We start from the raw sequence: 13,548 nt of genomic DNA, 5'->3' as shown, positions 1-13,548 counted from the left end.
TTTCGTCTCCTGACCTTGAAGGATAAAACGCAGAGATAAGCCCGGTCCTACCGCAGCCCTTCCCCCAGCAGAAGCTATTGAAAAGCAGCTGGTTTCTGCTGGTGGTTGTTTGCTGCCTTTTTCCTTACGGCGGGGGGGAGGACGCTGGGAAACCGGGGGCTGCGGAGCGATGGCAGAGCCGCCACGTGCCCGGCTGTGCTGGAGTCATCTCCGCTTCCACGTCAAACCAGGAAGAATTTGAGGATTTGGGACTTCTCGGAAGCTGTTGGTCCCTGCAGAGCATCCCCGGGGTTTTCCAAGCAGGATCAGACCTTGGGCCCTCGGCTGGGGCCGCCTCGTGTGCGCTGCGCCCGTGCGGGGCACGTGTGCGGCCTCGTGGAGGTGGCCGCTGTGCAGGGCCACGTGCCACCAGAAACCCCGGGGGATGGGGCTGCCTGGCCCTGCCCGAGAGCTTTGGGGACAGCCCTGGGGACGCTGAGCACGTGGGCGCTGGCACGTCCCTTCCAGGGACTTGCTGGGTGCTTGGGTGGGGACGTGGCACGGTGGGGGCACGCGGGGGCTGCTGGCACTCGGGGTACGGCCAGGGGAGCCCCGGCAGGGAGTCAGACACCGACCTGCCGGGGGACGGGACAGCAGGGAGGGTCCCAGCCCCGCAGGGAGCCCCCCCCACACCCCCAGGGCAGCGAGGGACCACGCCGGGAGCCCCCCCGTGTGTGGCTGGAGAGGGACAGAGACGCCCCGGTGCTGCTGGTCGCCCCGAGACTGGCTCGGCAGCAGCCGTGCTGCAAATGGTCCCCTCTGTCCCGTCCCGTCCCGCCGGCGGGTTGCGCGCGCCTTCGTGCCCCGGGGGGTAATGAGTGACAGGAGCCCGGGGCAAGGTCCCCCGCCCGTAAATAAGTGCCAGCTTTTCCTGGCGCGTTGGCAGGGGGCGGACGGCCCCGTGTCCCCAGCCCCGCCATGGCCGGGGACACCACCATGGCTGGAGCATCACGGGGTGGGCAGGGGGGCCCAGCTTGTGCCCACCAAGCCGTGCCCTGGGTCGCCCCAGGCTGTGCTTGGGCATTTTCACTGACCGGGTGGGGGAAATAAAAAAATAAATTAAAAATTAAAGCATCCTTGCCCTTTGCCCACACCCAGCCCCAAGCCGTGCGGGGCCGCCGTGGGCCGCAGCCGCTCTTTGCTCAGCACGACCAGCTCAGGGGGCGGGGGGCCAGCAGGATGGGGGCCATGGGACAAATCTGCCCCACGTCTGGTGTGACATGAATGCACTTGGTGGGGGGGGGAGGCCTCTTGTCCGCTGCTGGTGAGCTCGCCCTAAAATAAAATAACAATAATAAAAAAATCTGCGCATCATGCTTGGGAAATAATAAGACTCTAATGGATTTGGAAAGGGGAAGAAAAGCAGGTGGGGGTTTTTTTGGTGGTTTTTTTTTTTTTTTTGGGCAGCCCCTTTCCGAGGCGGGCGGGGAGGAGTGTGCGGTGCCGGTCCAGCGCCCGCCGAGCACCCCAGGGCCGGACTGAAGTTCAGCGGGGGGTGGCCGCCCTCGCCCCCCCCACGCCCCCCCTGGCACGGCCATCGCCCGCCTCCCGCCTTCAAAAGCAGCGGCGGCCAGGCCGAGCTCCCCCGGAGTGCCATGGCGGCGGGGCCGGAGGCCGGCGGGGAGTGCGGGATCTGCTACGAGGCGTATTGGGGTCCCGGGGGGGGCCGAGCCCCCCAGCAGCTGCCCTGCCGCCATTCCCTCTGCCTGAGCTGCCTGCGCAAGCTGGTGTGTCGCGCCGCCGCCGTCGCCTTCGTCAGCTGCCCCTTCTGCAGGATGGTGACGCTGGTGCCCGAGCTGGCTCTGGGTGGTCCCGGGGAGATGCCGGCCTTGGGGACCCCACGTGCAGAGGAGGAGGAGGAGGGGGAGGAAGGCAGCGGTGCCCCCCCAGCCACCCGCCAAAGCCCTGCGCGCCCCATGGAGATGGCCTGCACGACTCACGCCTCCGTCTTCGCGGTGAGCGGCATGGTGTCCCCCTGCGGCCTCCGCCGCGGCTCCGAGGCACCCGGCGCCTTCGTGCTGGGGCTGCCGGGGCGGGGGCTGCTGCTGGACACGCAGCCCCCCCTCGCCTCCATGGAGAACCTGCGCCTCGGCTTCGCTGCCGGCATCCTCGTCCTCATCGTCTCCACCTTCTTCCTGCTCGTCTTCCTCAAGTAGGTCCGATGGGGGAGAGGGGCTCCCGTCCCGCACCGCAGCCCCCCGCCGCCCGCCCCGGGGAGGCCAGGATGAACCCGGCGGTGGGTCAGGGGCTTCTCGGGCCCCGGCCAGCTCGGCCACGGCGAGGCGGGCAGGGAGAGGGCCCAGGACAGGGCTGGGGGCTCAGCACCCCCCAGGATCCAGCCCGGGTGCACTGGGGCTGCAGGACGCTCAGCTGCCCCACGCGCGAGCCCCGGGGCGTCAGACTCTTTAAAAATTAACTTATTGCAGCGCTTTCCCTCACCCCCCGGGGTCTGGCTGCGCTGGCGTCGTGTTTGTAACGCTCCCAGCACCTCCGGAGCCCACGGCGGCAGCTCGGCGGGAGTCGCAGCGTGGGGCCACACGTGCTTCCCCGTGTCGCAATCCCCGAGGCTGGAAAATTCCCCCCAGCTGCGCTTCGGTCCGTGTCCCCAGGCAGCAAGGACGGGGCGAAAGGGGACGGGCAGGGTCCCCGTGGGCTTTCCCCTGAGACGAGCGCCCGGCGGGGAGCACGCAGAGGGACGCGGCGGCCGGGGAAGGACGCTGCCCTGCAGAGACACCAGACATTAAAGACAGACGTCGTCCCAGCGCCGTCTCCGGTCGTTTTTCTCTGTAACCGAGGCTGGGAGAGTTTTGCAGCAAGAAAAACGCGCCGCCTTCGCTCTCAGCAGGGCTGGGTGTGACAACCAGGGCCTGGGCATGGAGAAGGGGGTCCCCTCTCCTTCCCCCAGCCCCGGGGGGAAGTGGGTGTCGAGCCCCATCTCCGCCCCACAGCGCCATCCCTCCCTCCCTGGTGCGGTACATCCACCTCCTGGCCCCAAACAGCGCCCAGAAGCAGGACCAGCCCCTTCGCAGCCCCCCAAGGTGGCATCCGTCCCCTCCTCAGCACCCGGCCCCTCCATCGCCCCCAGGGCCCCTAAGCCCCAGACCCTGCTGGTCCCCCCGGGAGCCCAGAGCTTTCTCCCATTCGCCCTTCCTGCACCCAGGGAACGCGCGCACACGGGCGCCGAGGACAAACACGGTTTACGTTAGGTCCTGAGATTGAGCCACAAAAAACCAGGAGCTACAGGCTGAGGTAGAGGGTTGGAAACACTTGGAAGAGGTTGTGGTACCTCCTGCGGCTACTTTCTAAGAAGGACAAGCGTCAAACCCCCACTCCTGCGCCCCACTCCCCGCTCGCAGGGACCCTCCCGCGCCCACGGAGCCAGCTCAGCCGAGCCCAGGCTGCTGCAAAGCTCCGGGAGATGCCGAGGCCCCTCTCCCCCGGGGCTGATGGAGAACCAGGCGCGTGCTCCCCGTGCTCATCTCCTGTCCTGCAGCTTCTTACACCCCGAAAGCGCAACACAGCCCCCCGAGGAGCCGTGGCACAAAGGGACCTTCCCTCCTTTCCCAGGAGAGGGTTTAACAGCAAGAACACCCTCAGAAGATTTTCTACATCAAATTAGCCTCGAGTCAGGGCTAAGTCAGTTTTTAAGCGCCTAGAAACAGACCAAGCCAGACTGAAGTAAAACCCATGCAAGCAAAAAACCACACAGGTTTAATTGCACTTTATTTTTCCAGAAGTGAAAGGCAAATCCCTCGGGTTATCCGGCTCTAACGGGAAACTGGAAGTGGAATTTGTTAGTATTAGCAACAGCCTCCCCCAGGGCCGGGTGGGGGTGTTGGGGAGCCCCAGAAAACCCGGCTCTCACCCCCCGTCGCGTCCAGCACCGAGTGAGTGGTGGGTGCTCGGACCTGGGGAGCGGCTCCCCGGGAAGGGCCAGCGGAGCCCCCGGGGGCAGACGCGCGCTCGCCTGGCAGCCGGGCAGCTCCTTCCCAGGCTTTGGTCTCACCCACAATTTTAGCTGCGTTTGGGAACGCGTGGGGCGCAGGGACAGGGACCCGCCCCAGGAACAGGAATTCCCAGCGCTCTTTTCTTCCACCACCCCCCCCCCCCCCCAGCCAAGAAATCGCGTTTAGGAGGACACGGATCAAATGCAGATCTCCGAGGAAAGAGGCAGCTGGAGAAACTAAACTGCAGTGGCATTTTTTTTAAGCACTTCCATTTTATTAAGTGAAGGGGGGTTTATGAGTTTTAAAGACACTAACACCTGCTCCCAGCGTTAAGTTGCGTTAGTGCCAGTAAGAGCAAAGGTAAAATTGCCACGAGAAACCCGTGGTGTTTCCCCAGCCCTCGGCCCTCACCCCTTTCCCCTCGTGGTCCAAGACTGAGGAGTTACAGCCGCAGCCCCGGCTGCCCGGCAGAGCCCCCCTGAGGCTGGGGCTCCGTGATGGCTTACGTCCCGCCAGCACCGAGTTTTAACTGGTGCTGTGATCCTCACGCTGTGAACGGCGGCGGGGAGAAAGGCCCAGCAGAGGCGCGGGGCTGGCGGCAGTAACTCTCTCTAGAGAAGGAGCACATCACACACCTGTACTGCTGCTTCAGCTGCCCGTGAAACACAAGCCAGCAAGAAAAAGAAGAATAAATCTCTCGCCTCTGGCCACAAAGAGAGAGAGGAGAGGAGCTGGCTGCGCAGGGAATCATTTCTGTGAGGCCTCCGAGAGCCTCGGGGTCCTCCCTAAAACACAGCTGGGGATTCGCCTTCTCACACCAGCAGTGACGGGATGCTACATCTGGGCTCGGAGCGCTGGTCTAACACAGCCCAGACTTTCGGTGCTGCCGCCGGGTGCCCCGGCTTGGGTCAGCGAGCACCGGCACGTGCCGGAGCTCTGAACACACAAGAGCCCCCTCCTGAACCGCCTCAGCCCCGGGGCTCTCCCCAAGCTGCCGGCGCGGAGCCGCTGGCCCACGGCAAACACCCGCCCGGGGTCTCTGGGCCGGGTCTCCCACCGCACATCGCTAATACCTGGGGATAAGCCGGTGCAGAGCCCCCGGGAACTAACAGGAATCTTCCGATGAAAATCTTCACTGGGGAAGGAGGGGAGAGCTCAGTCTGTTTTTTAAAAAAGTAGTTACCTACTGCAGGGTCCTGCCAGACTCGTCCTTCTGAAGCACTTTACAAAGTTCATATTTGCATAAAGTTTCAGATTAATGAATCAACAGTCGACAGAAGCAGGACAGCAATACAAACGTGCAGCGAGACAGGCTGGTTCCTTCAGCTCGTCCCCAACCTCTGCGCAGGTTCGGCAGGTCAGAGCGAGGGCTCTGAGCGCCCACCAGTGCAAAGAGCCCCCCGCTCCCAGCCCCCTGAGCCTGCAGGACGAGCCTGGGGAGTCCCTGGTTGTTCACAACTGTCCCACGGACGCAGCTCGTTAAGTGCCAAGTGCTCGGGAAGAGGCCATGCCCAGAGGAGAGGGCTCACGGGCTCATCAGCCGGCTCTTCATCCCAGCCAGTCCAGATCATCATCGTCATCATCGCCAAAGAGCGGAGCTGGAGGGGGACGCCCCTTCATGCTCTGGAAGGAAAACCAGAGGGAAACTCGTCAGTCTTGACAGCTTTCCACTGATTGCTGCACAGTTCTGGCTCTGAAGGCTCCATCAGCCTCAGGGAGGTGACGGCAAGAAGCCTCATGATATTGAGCCATTTCATACAACGGCTCAATATTCCAGGAGAGACGCTTCCAGGCTAAAAGGGACAGGAGAGGGGCACGACGTTACCCTGGCAAATCCCACTAACTCCATGCCAGCAGGAGTTTGGCGTCACGCCCAGCCCAGGCAAACCCTTCCAAGCTCAACGAGAAACAAACCCAGATACTCCTGATCTATACAGGGCGCGCGTGGGAGGCTCCGAGCGCAGCCAGCAGGAGCCAGGCAGATCCCCACTGCCACGGGAAGGGCTTCATAAACAAGCTACAGGTTAACGCCTGAACCAGTTTAGTAGGAGAAGATACAAACACATACCACTTCCTCCTCATCCTCCTCTTCAGAGGGAACTCGAGGCTTCAGTGGTTTAGGAGATGCTGTTTCAAAGAAGTTGTCATCCTCAAAGAGGCTAGAAGAAGACAGAGAATTAACAGCTCGCTTGTGAAACCAGGATCCCATCACCTGCAAGCTCTATGAAAGAATGATGCGGCAGTTTTGTCGCCGAGCCGAACTGTTAAGGCACGTACGATTCACCAGTGCGGAATGATACCGGGGCCTGGCTGCCGGCAATATCAATCCAGGAGAAGCTGCACGCTCCCCGCTGCGCGCAGCTGGGACCCGCTCACCGGGGGTAGTGTCACCGCTGCCCACACCCAGACACGAGCCTGTTCTGCCCCCCCCAGCAGAGCGTGCCCTGGACAGCCCGGTCTCCGCCAGCCCCCGGCTCGTGCTGCCCAGCACCGCGACGGTGCTTCAGCCCCACAGCAGGGGCACAGCTCTACCAGCCTCCGGGTGTGCTGCCGGACCAGACCCGGTGAGCAGCAGGAAAACGGGAGTGTGGGTACCCCAGCGCCACACCTCACCTGGAATCTTTCTGCCTGGGGCTGGAGCCCGGTTGCTGCCGTCCTGGAGCTTCTCTGATGAGAGCCGAGCTCGGCTCTGCTGTGCTGGATGCTGAAGGCGGCTCCGGCTCAGAGCTCGCTCCATCCAGAGATGGCTCTCTGCAGCTCCCTCCCTCACCATTTAAGGGAGGGGGCTCTAGACCCCCCACAGGCTCCTCTGCCTCCTCCACAGCTGGCTTTTCTGGAACCACATCTGCCACATCCGCTTCTCCTGGCTTGGCTTCCAGAACAGAAGGTTCTGCAGCTTCTGCCTGCAAAGATACTCTGGAGGGACTGCGTTCAGCCTCAGCTTTCCTGATGGGACTGCTCTCCTGCCTTTGCTCGGCTGGGACAAAATCCCCATCCACCTCGGGAACAGGCTGTCCTGCAAGTGCCGGCCCCTTATCAGGATCCAGGCAGGATTCAGCCGCAGAAGAGAGATGCTCCGCCTGGACCTTCTCCTCTTCTGACACCCCATTGCTCTGTGTCGCCTGCTCATCCTCAGCAGTGCTGGGCCTGGCAGACAGAGGAGCAGACTTGTCTTCCTGGTCAGACACCGTGGAGCCTGTGGTCGCTTCCCCAGGATCAGCTGGGAACGCCACACTCTGCGCTGGGCTACGCTGCACGGGCTCTTCGTGGTCAGCCTTTGCTCCAGGTGATCCCTCCCGTCTCACCGCTCCTGTTCCAGATTCCTCCTTTTTACTGTCATCCTCTGGTTTCTCCTGCTGCCTGTTGAGTAGCTGCAGTGTTACAGTCTAAAAAATGGAGCAGAGAGCATGTAGGTTATACCCTAAATATAAACCATCACAGATCCCTGTATCTTCTACTACTGGTCCGCTTTGCCACCCACAACAAATTTCTGCTTCACAGTTATTTCAGACTCACAACGTAAGTCTGTGTTTTTAGCACAAGACTCGTTCTCTCACATCGATCACCTCGTATTTCTTATCACTGTTGTACCTTAATAGTGTTCATGACAACACCCAGAACCGTCCTGCCACTGTACGTCTCTTCCAGCTCAAATTCACCCCGAAGAGATTGAAATACACCATTCATTATCTTCTTTACCTGGAAAAGAGCAAGACAGGAAACAAAGATAGGATTCATTAACATGTGGAGCGCTGGACTCAACATCAGATACTTCTCCAGGTGAAGGAACAATAAATCCAAACAAAACACATGTGGTTTCCAAAGTATCCGCTTTTCAAATCGGAAATTCCAATAGCAAAGCAGAATACATCACGCCGTCTTAATTCAGAACCACTGCATAGACACCAAACCCACCCCTCCAAAACTCAGGCAGGTTGCACAGACCCAAGGCAGACTGACACTCATTTCTTATTATTCTTTCAATTTTTAAATCTAACCCTCAGATCTTAAGTTTTAACACCACCCCCCCCCCCAAAATAAAATAATCAAGCAACAAAGTGGGCAGCAGGAAGATCACATCCTTCCTTCCTCTGCAGACCCTGCGACCAGAAACACAGCGCTTCTGCGGAGAAAATACTGGTTTTCCTTCTTATCTCTGCTCAAAGAGAAATAATTCAAGGTAAACAGATTTGCTTAGTAAGGAGAAATATTGGATAGCGAAGCTCACTTCTTCTGTGAAGTCTGCAGGTGAAGCTCCGTCCCGATCCTTCTCCAGGTCTCGGATGCGTTCCTCGTAGCGAGCCTTCAGCAGCACAACGTCAGCCTGCAGGGCTGAATACTGCCAGAGGGAAACCGCAAGTTAGAACAGCTTCAGACACCACCACCAGGAGGAACCTTGCACTGGGTGGGTAAGCAGCAAACGCATCTGTAAACAGCTTTTTAGCGAGGGGTAAATCGGCGAGTGGAGTTTTAAGCAGGGCTTCGATAGAATTGCAGAAGACCTGGCTGAAAGTAACAGCACCAAACCGAAGATACCCAGCCAAGCCAAAACCTTGGAGGTCCACAACCATGTCATTAGCTCTTCAAGTTCAAATAACACCAAGAATGGGCACAGCATTACTGAGATCCCAGCGAAATGAGGGCTGGGTCTCACCACTTGGACCTGTTCTGGTTTGCTGGAAGCAACGCGGAGTTATTCCTTCCCTCTCATATTCCGGAACTCGTGTTCTCGTTACTCTGGACATAGGTCGCCTGAGGCTAGTGACTACTGCACCCCAGTTTGCGTTCAGCTACTGTGTTACTCCCTTTACCTTCTCTTTGACAGGCTCTAGTTGCTCCCAACGTTGCTGGAACTCAGCCAATTTTTGCTCCTCTGCTTTTTTCGAGTGTTTGAGAGCTGCAATCTGAAAGACAAGAACTAGAGCCCGTTAGTTAACGGCCCCTTTCGGTGTCACCCACTTCAAAACAGTTTCTGCTCCAAAGCAGTCATTCAGAACAGAGCGGAGAAGCAGAAGAGATTGCGGCTGCCGCTTTAGTCCCAGACCGACAGCATCTTGGCTCTCCCTCATTCAGGACTGCAGCAGTGAATTCACTAACCCCCATCCCAACCTAACAGGTGCAAACACGGACACGTCGCTCGGACAAGACCAAATTCCACAACAGTCAAGAAATTAAAAATTTCCCACAATTCGGTGGGAGAAGACTGCTGCTTACAGCTACTGGTTATCTGGCATTACATTTCAGCAGTAAAGAACGGCCCTTTACCTTCTCTTCCAGCTGGGACACCTGCTCCTTCAGGGAATCTCTCTGCTCACACACCTCCCGGTACTGTCTAACATGCTGCTCCTTGGCCGAGGCCAGCGCCCGTTCACATCTGGCTTCCCACTGGGATTCCAGCTCTGCCTGGACGAGCGATAGCTGCCCATCACATAAGAGAGATCATTAGGAACACAGACACAACCTGCATTCGCAACAAAAGCTCGGGGCTGGACATCTCCCGCCCGCGGCTGGAACACCTGCACGCGGAGGGCAGCCCTGCGGCTGGCACCAGCTCCTGCCCACACCTCCCAGAGGTCAGTTCTGGCCGCGATCCCTCAGGCCGGCCCGAAGGTCTGGCGCAGATTTCAGATCCCTTGGCATATTTCTAAGCAGTCTTTCACCCAGCAGCAGGCCTGTATTCTTCTCTCTACTGTGAATTCAATTTGGCGCCTCTCCTTTCCTCGGTCCGACACTCTCTCTAACACAGTCGGAATCCGAGGCCGCGTGCCAGCCTGCACCGATGCTGCACCAAACCCTCCGCAGCCACGGCAGGGGCCCGTTATCGGAGTCAGAGACCGACTGGGACCTCCCTCCTTGAATCATGCTCTTCCTTACAGAGACATCAGTGCAAATCCCAGAGTCAGACACGGGGCCAACAACCACCAGCAAAGATAGTTTAGAAAGGCAACAAAGCGAACCCTGGGTTAAAGTTAACCCCTAAAATGAAGCAGATAACGTTTTCATTCTTTCGCTACCTGAGCATTTTCATGACTATTTCTTGTAGGTTCCCACAAACCTTCCAGACACTTGTTGGAGAAGCTCCCGTGACTCCTCACCTGCTCTGCTGCTGCCTGGTCAGTCGAAGTCCGTGCCTTTTTCAGCAACTGCCGAAGCTTGTCCAGTTCCTGCTGATACGATCTGCGTATTTCTTCCATCTCTTCCTCGGCTTGAGCTCTCTCCGAGAGGGATTTCTTCTTCCTCTCTGCAAGATTCTGCAATCCAGAACAGGAGACAAATAGGCCAGACCGCACAAAGTAGCTTCTCTTCCTCATGCAGAAAGAGCTTCTTTGAGCAGGGAATGTTACCATTTTAAAATCAAGCTGAGATTATTTTAGAGGTAGGAAGGGTAATGTATTACTGTCTAAGATATTAAAAAAAAATAAATAAAAAAATAAATCACACAAGCACAGAGGATCCACCAGCACAGGGATCCCTGTCTGCAGATGAGTCAAGATTTACCTAACTCGAGTGTTTACAAACAAGAATGTTGGGTTAAATTTCAGCGAACAAGTGAAACCCTGCATCCCTCTGTAACGCTGGCACTGGACGTACCCTTTCAAGAGTCTCCTTCTCCACTTTTAGGTCCGTTAACTCTTCTTCCAATGCTGTAATCTTCATGTCCAGCTGTTTGCGGCTCTGCTTCTCAGCTTTGAATCTACTCTGAGTGTCCTCAGAGGCTTCTTGAAGCTCTGCAAAAATACACTTCACGGTGGGTTTCAGCGCTACCTATGGTTCAGGTTAGCGCATTTTGGGGCTGATGAGAGAGAACAGTGTCTCTTGCACAATGAAATCAACAACACGGCCTGCACCTACACTGGGAACTAGAATTTATCAAGAGTTTCTTCTGTGAAATGGCAATGCTTGTACCTCGGCTTTTAACTTAACTTTTCAACCACAGGAACGTCTCTGGTCGCTCTACAAGATCTTGGACAGCAATGCCAAGAGATTGCTTCTACAGAAGGCATCCCTGGGACGGGATGATTTTGTTCATTGATTACCATTGTGGTGGTAACAAGGATGCACACATCCTTCACACACTTCAGTGCATCAACATCCCTCTTTGATGCCCTTCGGACTGATCCTGGGGAAAGCAGGAACAGATACCCCAGAGGAAAGGAAAAACCTATGACTTACAGAAGAGGAAAAAAAATGACATAAAAGAGCCTTCATGGAACCGGCAGAAGAAATCTTACCTGCTAACTGTGCTTGCAGTTTGTTGAGCTGCGTCTCGTGTCGCTCTGCCTCCTGCAGGGCAGCAGACAGCTGTTTCCGCAGGTCCATTTCCTTCTTCTGGTGGGCTGTCAGCTCCAGCTGCAGCTGGGAAACCTGCGCCGTGGCAGCTGCCAACTCCTCAGCAACTTTGGCCTGTATCACAAAGGGAAAAGGGACAAAAAAGGGATACGTGAGGGTTGAGGGAGCTTCAGAACTGTTCCCACAGGAAGAATCGATAATGGGCTGGAGACCTTAATGGGGATGCGCTGGGACCCAGCGCCTCACAGACATCTCCAAATTGAAGAGGTAACGATAACTTTTTTGCCATGTAACTGTGAGTGGTTTGGCTGAAACCTGTCCAGACTGACCAGGAAGTTGCACAAGGCCACCAACAGCCTCGTCACCACGTTAATTCCACTCAGTGAGTTTTCCTGAGAAGCTTAAATGTGTTTTTAAGACTAGTACCAGTGCCTGGTGGCTTTGCTCGGAGTTTTCAGGCTACGACAACATCGATTCAAGTAGAAGCCTGGGCTCCAACATCTAATTTTCTTCAATAGGCTTACAAATCACTGCAAAGCCACACAAGACATAGGCTTGTTCCAGCCAAAAAAAGCACCTTCCCTCAGAGCACACACCACGTAGTCACCTTGAAGTGCCCACGCGGGCAAGGCTTTCATTTTGGAGCAGAGTTCTCACAGTAATTTGTTGACCTGTTTAGGTTTAGTATTGCTCAGTCGGTGACTCACGTTAAACCAGGTATTAACACAGCTCGTCAGACGACTTATAAACCATATGTTAGGAGAGGCTCAAGGCATCAAGACAAAGACACAGAGTCATGGTCCCAATCTTGTTGCACGACACACAGAATTCAGAGGATGCTCTGCAAAGACAGAACTACACCCGTCAGCAAACCTCACTTGCTGCAGGAACACCTGAACAGCTTCTATATCCATAGCTACATCCAGATTCCCAACAGGCTCTCACTGTCCTGTGACCGGTAACTTCAGGAGAACTGGAGTTTCCCTCTGCTTTATCCCCAAAGAGAACTAAAGCGTTTCTTTTCAGACTAGGACCACCACCTTCCGGCAGAGAAGAGCTGTGAGCAAAACTGTTCCAACTACGTTGAGGATGACTATGTGCTGACCTCGAGGGCTGGGATACTACACCATTAATTTTAAGAGGAGGCAGCATTTTAACAGAGACTGGCTAAAAACGCGTCTGCTTTCCTCTTACATTTCCATAAATGTCTCACTGCAGTTCAAGATACTAACTCCTAGCATGCTAAAAACAAAGCAAAACCCCAGGGCACATCTAAAGGTTTTTTTAACACTTGCCTTTGTCTTTAATGACAAATAAAGAAAAATAAAAAAGAAATCTTATGCTGGGAACTGTTACTTAGACTGAAGTTTCTGCAGTGAGTGCTTCATACCTACCCTAGCTCAGCTCCAGCCTCCAGCTTTCAGGCACCCAGAGTCTTACGTGCTCTGGATCTGCTCCGACAATTACACCATCACCTCCTGTTTCTCCCATGGGGGAGGTGAAACGAGCAGCAACGTGACGAAGTTCTTTGAAAGGGCTCCCCAAGAAAGAGGGGGACAGCGGCTACGCTGCCAGTTATAAAGCCCTTTCCCAAGTTGATGATCTGTGCTAATTCGAGATCTGAGGCAATTATTTTAATGCCACTCAGCTTGTAGCTAGTTCAAGAGGAAGCCGGGCTGGCACTATCTAGGGCACAATTATCTGTCACCTGCACAGTCAGCAGACACTGCCTCACCTGGTCCCAGCCCCGATCCACCGGCAGCATGCGCTAGGAAGAGAAAGCAGCGACAGGAAACAGGAAGAGTTAAGAACACAACTTGAAAGGCAGAGGCATTAATCATCATCAGAAAAGCAAAATGCTTCATTAGGGGAGCCTAAGGCATGCCAGAGAAGCCTTTAAAATTATTTCGAGAGCTGTAAAAGCTTGGAGAGGAAAAGGCAGTGAAGCCTGGCTTAAAAAGAAAGACGCTAAAGGTACCCTCACAGGTACATCACACGCCAGATGCAGGATCGGTCCCACACGTGAGTGCCACTGCACCGGGGAGCGTGGGCCATTACTTATCCTTGTGGTACACGAAGCCTTCAGCTAAAGCTGTGATGTGCTCCGCCAGGGTCGAAGATCTAGCACCCAAAAGCAGCAAGCTACTATCACCTCTTCCCAGTGATCCTGGGGACAGATGCCTGGCCCGTGTCACAAAAATCAATGTTAACTCCCTATTTTTAAGTAAAGAATAGATAAAATAGCTTAAAATTCTCTTCCCTGAGTCTGTCC

General features: G+C 56.1%; 1 protein-coding gene across 6 annotated transcripts in view; it reads right to left on the bottom strand.

Moving 5' to 3' along the window:
• Positions 1-3,745: 3,745 nt before the first annotated feature.
• Positions 3,746-13,548, bottom strand: part of FKBP15 (FKBP prolyl isomerase family member 15) — a 28,074-nt gene continuing 18,271 nt past the window's right edge. For 4 of the 6 annotated variants that reach the window (XM_074608837.1, XM_074608838.1, XM_074608842.1 and 1 more), the window contains exons 20-30: positions 13,012-13,044; positions 11,219-11,390; positions 10,578-10,714; positions 10,082-10,237; positions 9,252-9,404; positions 8,798-8,890; positions 8,215-8,325; positions 7,578-7,685; positions 6,600-7,372; positions 6,055-6,145; positions 3,746-5,609 (exon numbers count right to left, since the gene is read on the bottom strand). In XM_074608837.1, coding sequence (XP_074464938.1) covers positions 5,535-5,609; positions 6,055-6,145; positions 6,600-7,372; positions 7,578-7,685; positions 8,215-8,325; positions 8,798-8,890; positions 9,252-9,404; positions 10,082-10,237; positions 10,578-10,714; positions 11,219-11,390; positions 13,012-13,044 — 1,902 coding nt within the window. In that variant the 3' untranslated portion in view covers positions 3,746-5,534. The remainder of the gene's footprint in view (positions 5,610-6,054; positions 6,146-6,599; positions 7,373-7,577; positions 7,686-8,214; positions 8,326-8,797; positions 8,891-9,251; positions 9,405-10,081; positions 10,238-10,577; positions 10,715-11,218; positions 11,391-13,011; positions 13,045-13,548) is intronic. The other 2 variants (XM_074608841.1, XM_074608840.1) reach the window with 2 other exon arrangements.

This window comes from Larus michahellis, chromosome 15, assembly GCF_964199755.1.
Source record: "Larus michahellis chromosome 15, bLarMic1.1, whole genome shotgun sequence".
NCBI classification, from domain to species: Eukaryota; Metazoa; Chordata; class Aves; order Charadriiformes; family Laridae; genus Larus; species Larus michahellis.
The sequence above is the reverse complement of the archived record's forward strand: the minus strand, read 5'-3'. Positions and strand labels throughout refer to the sequence as shown.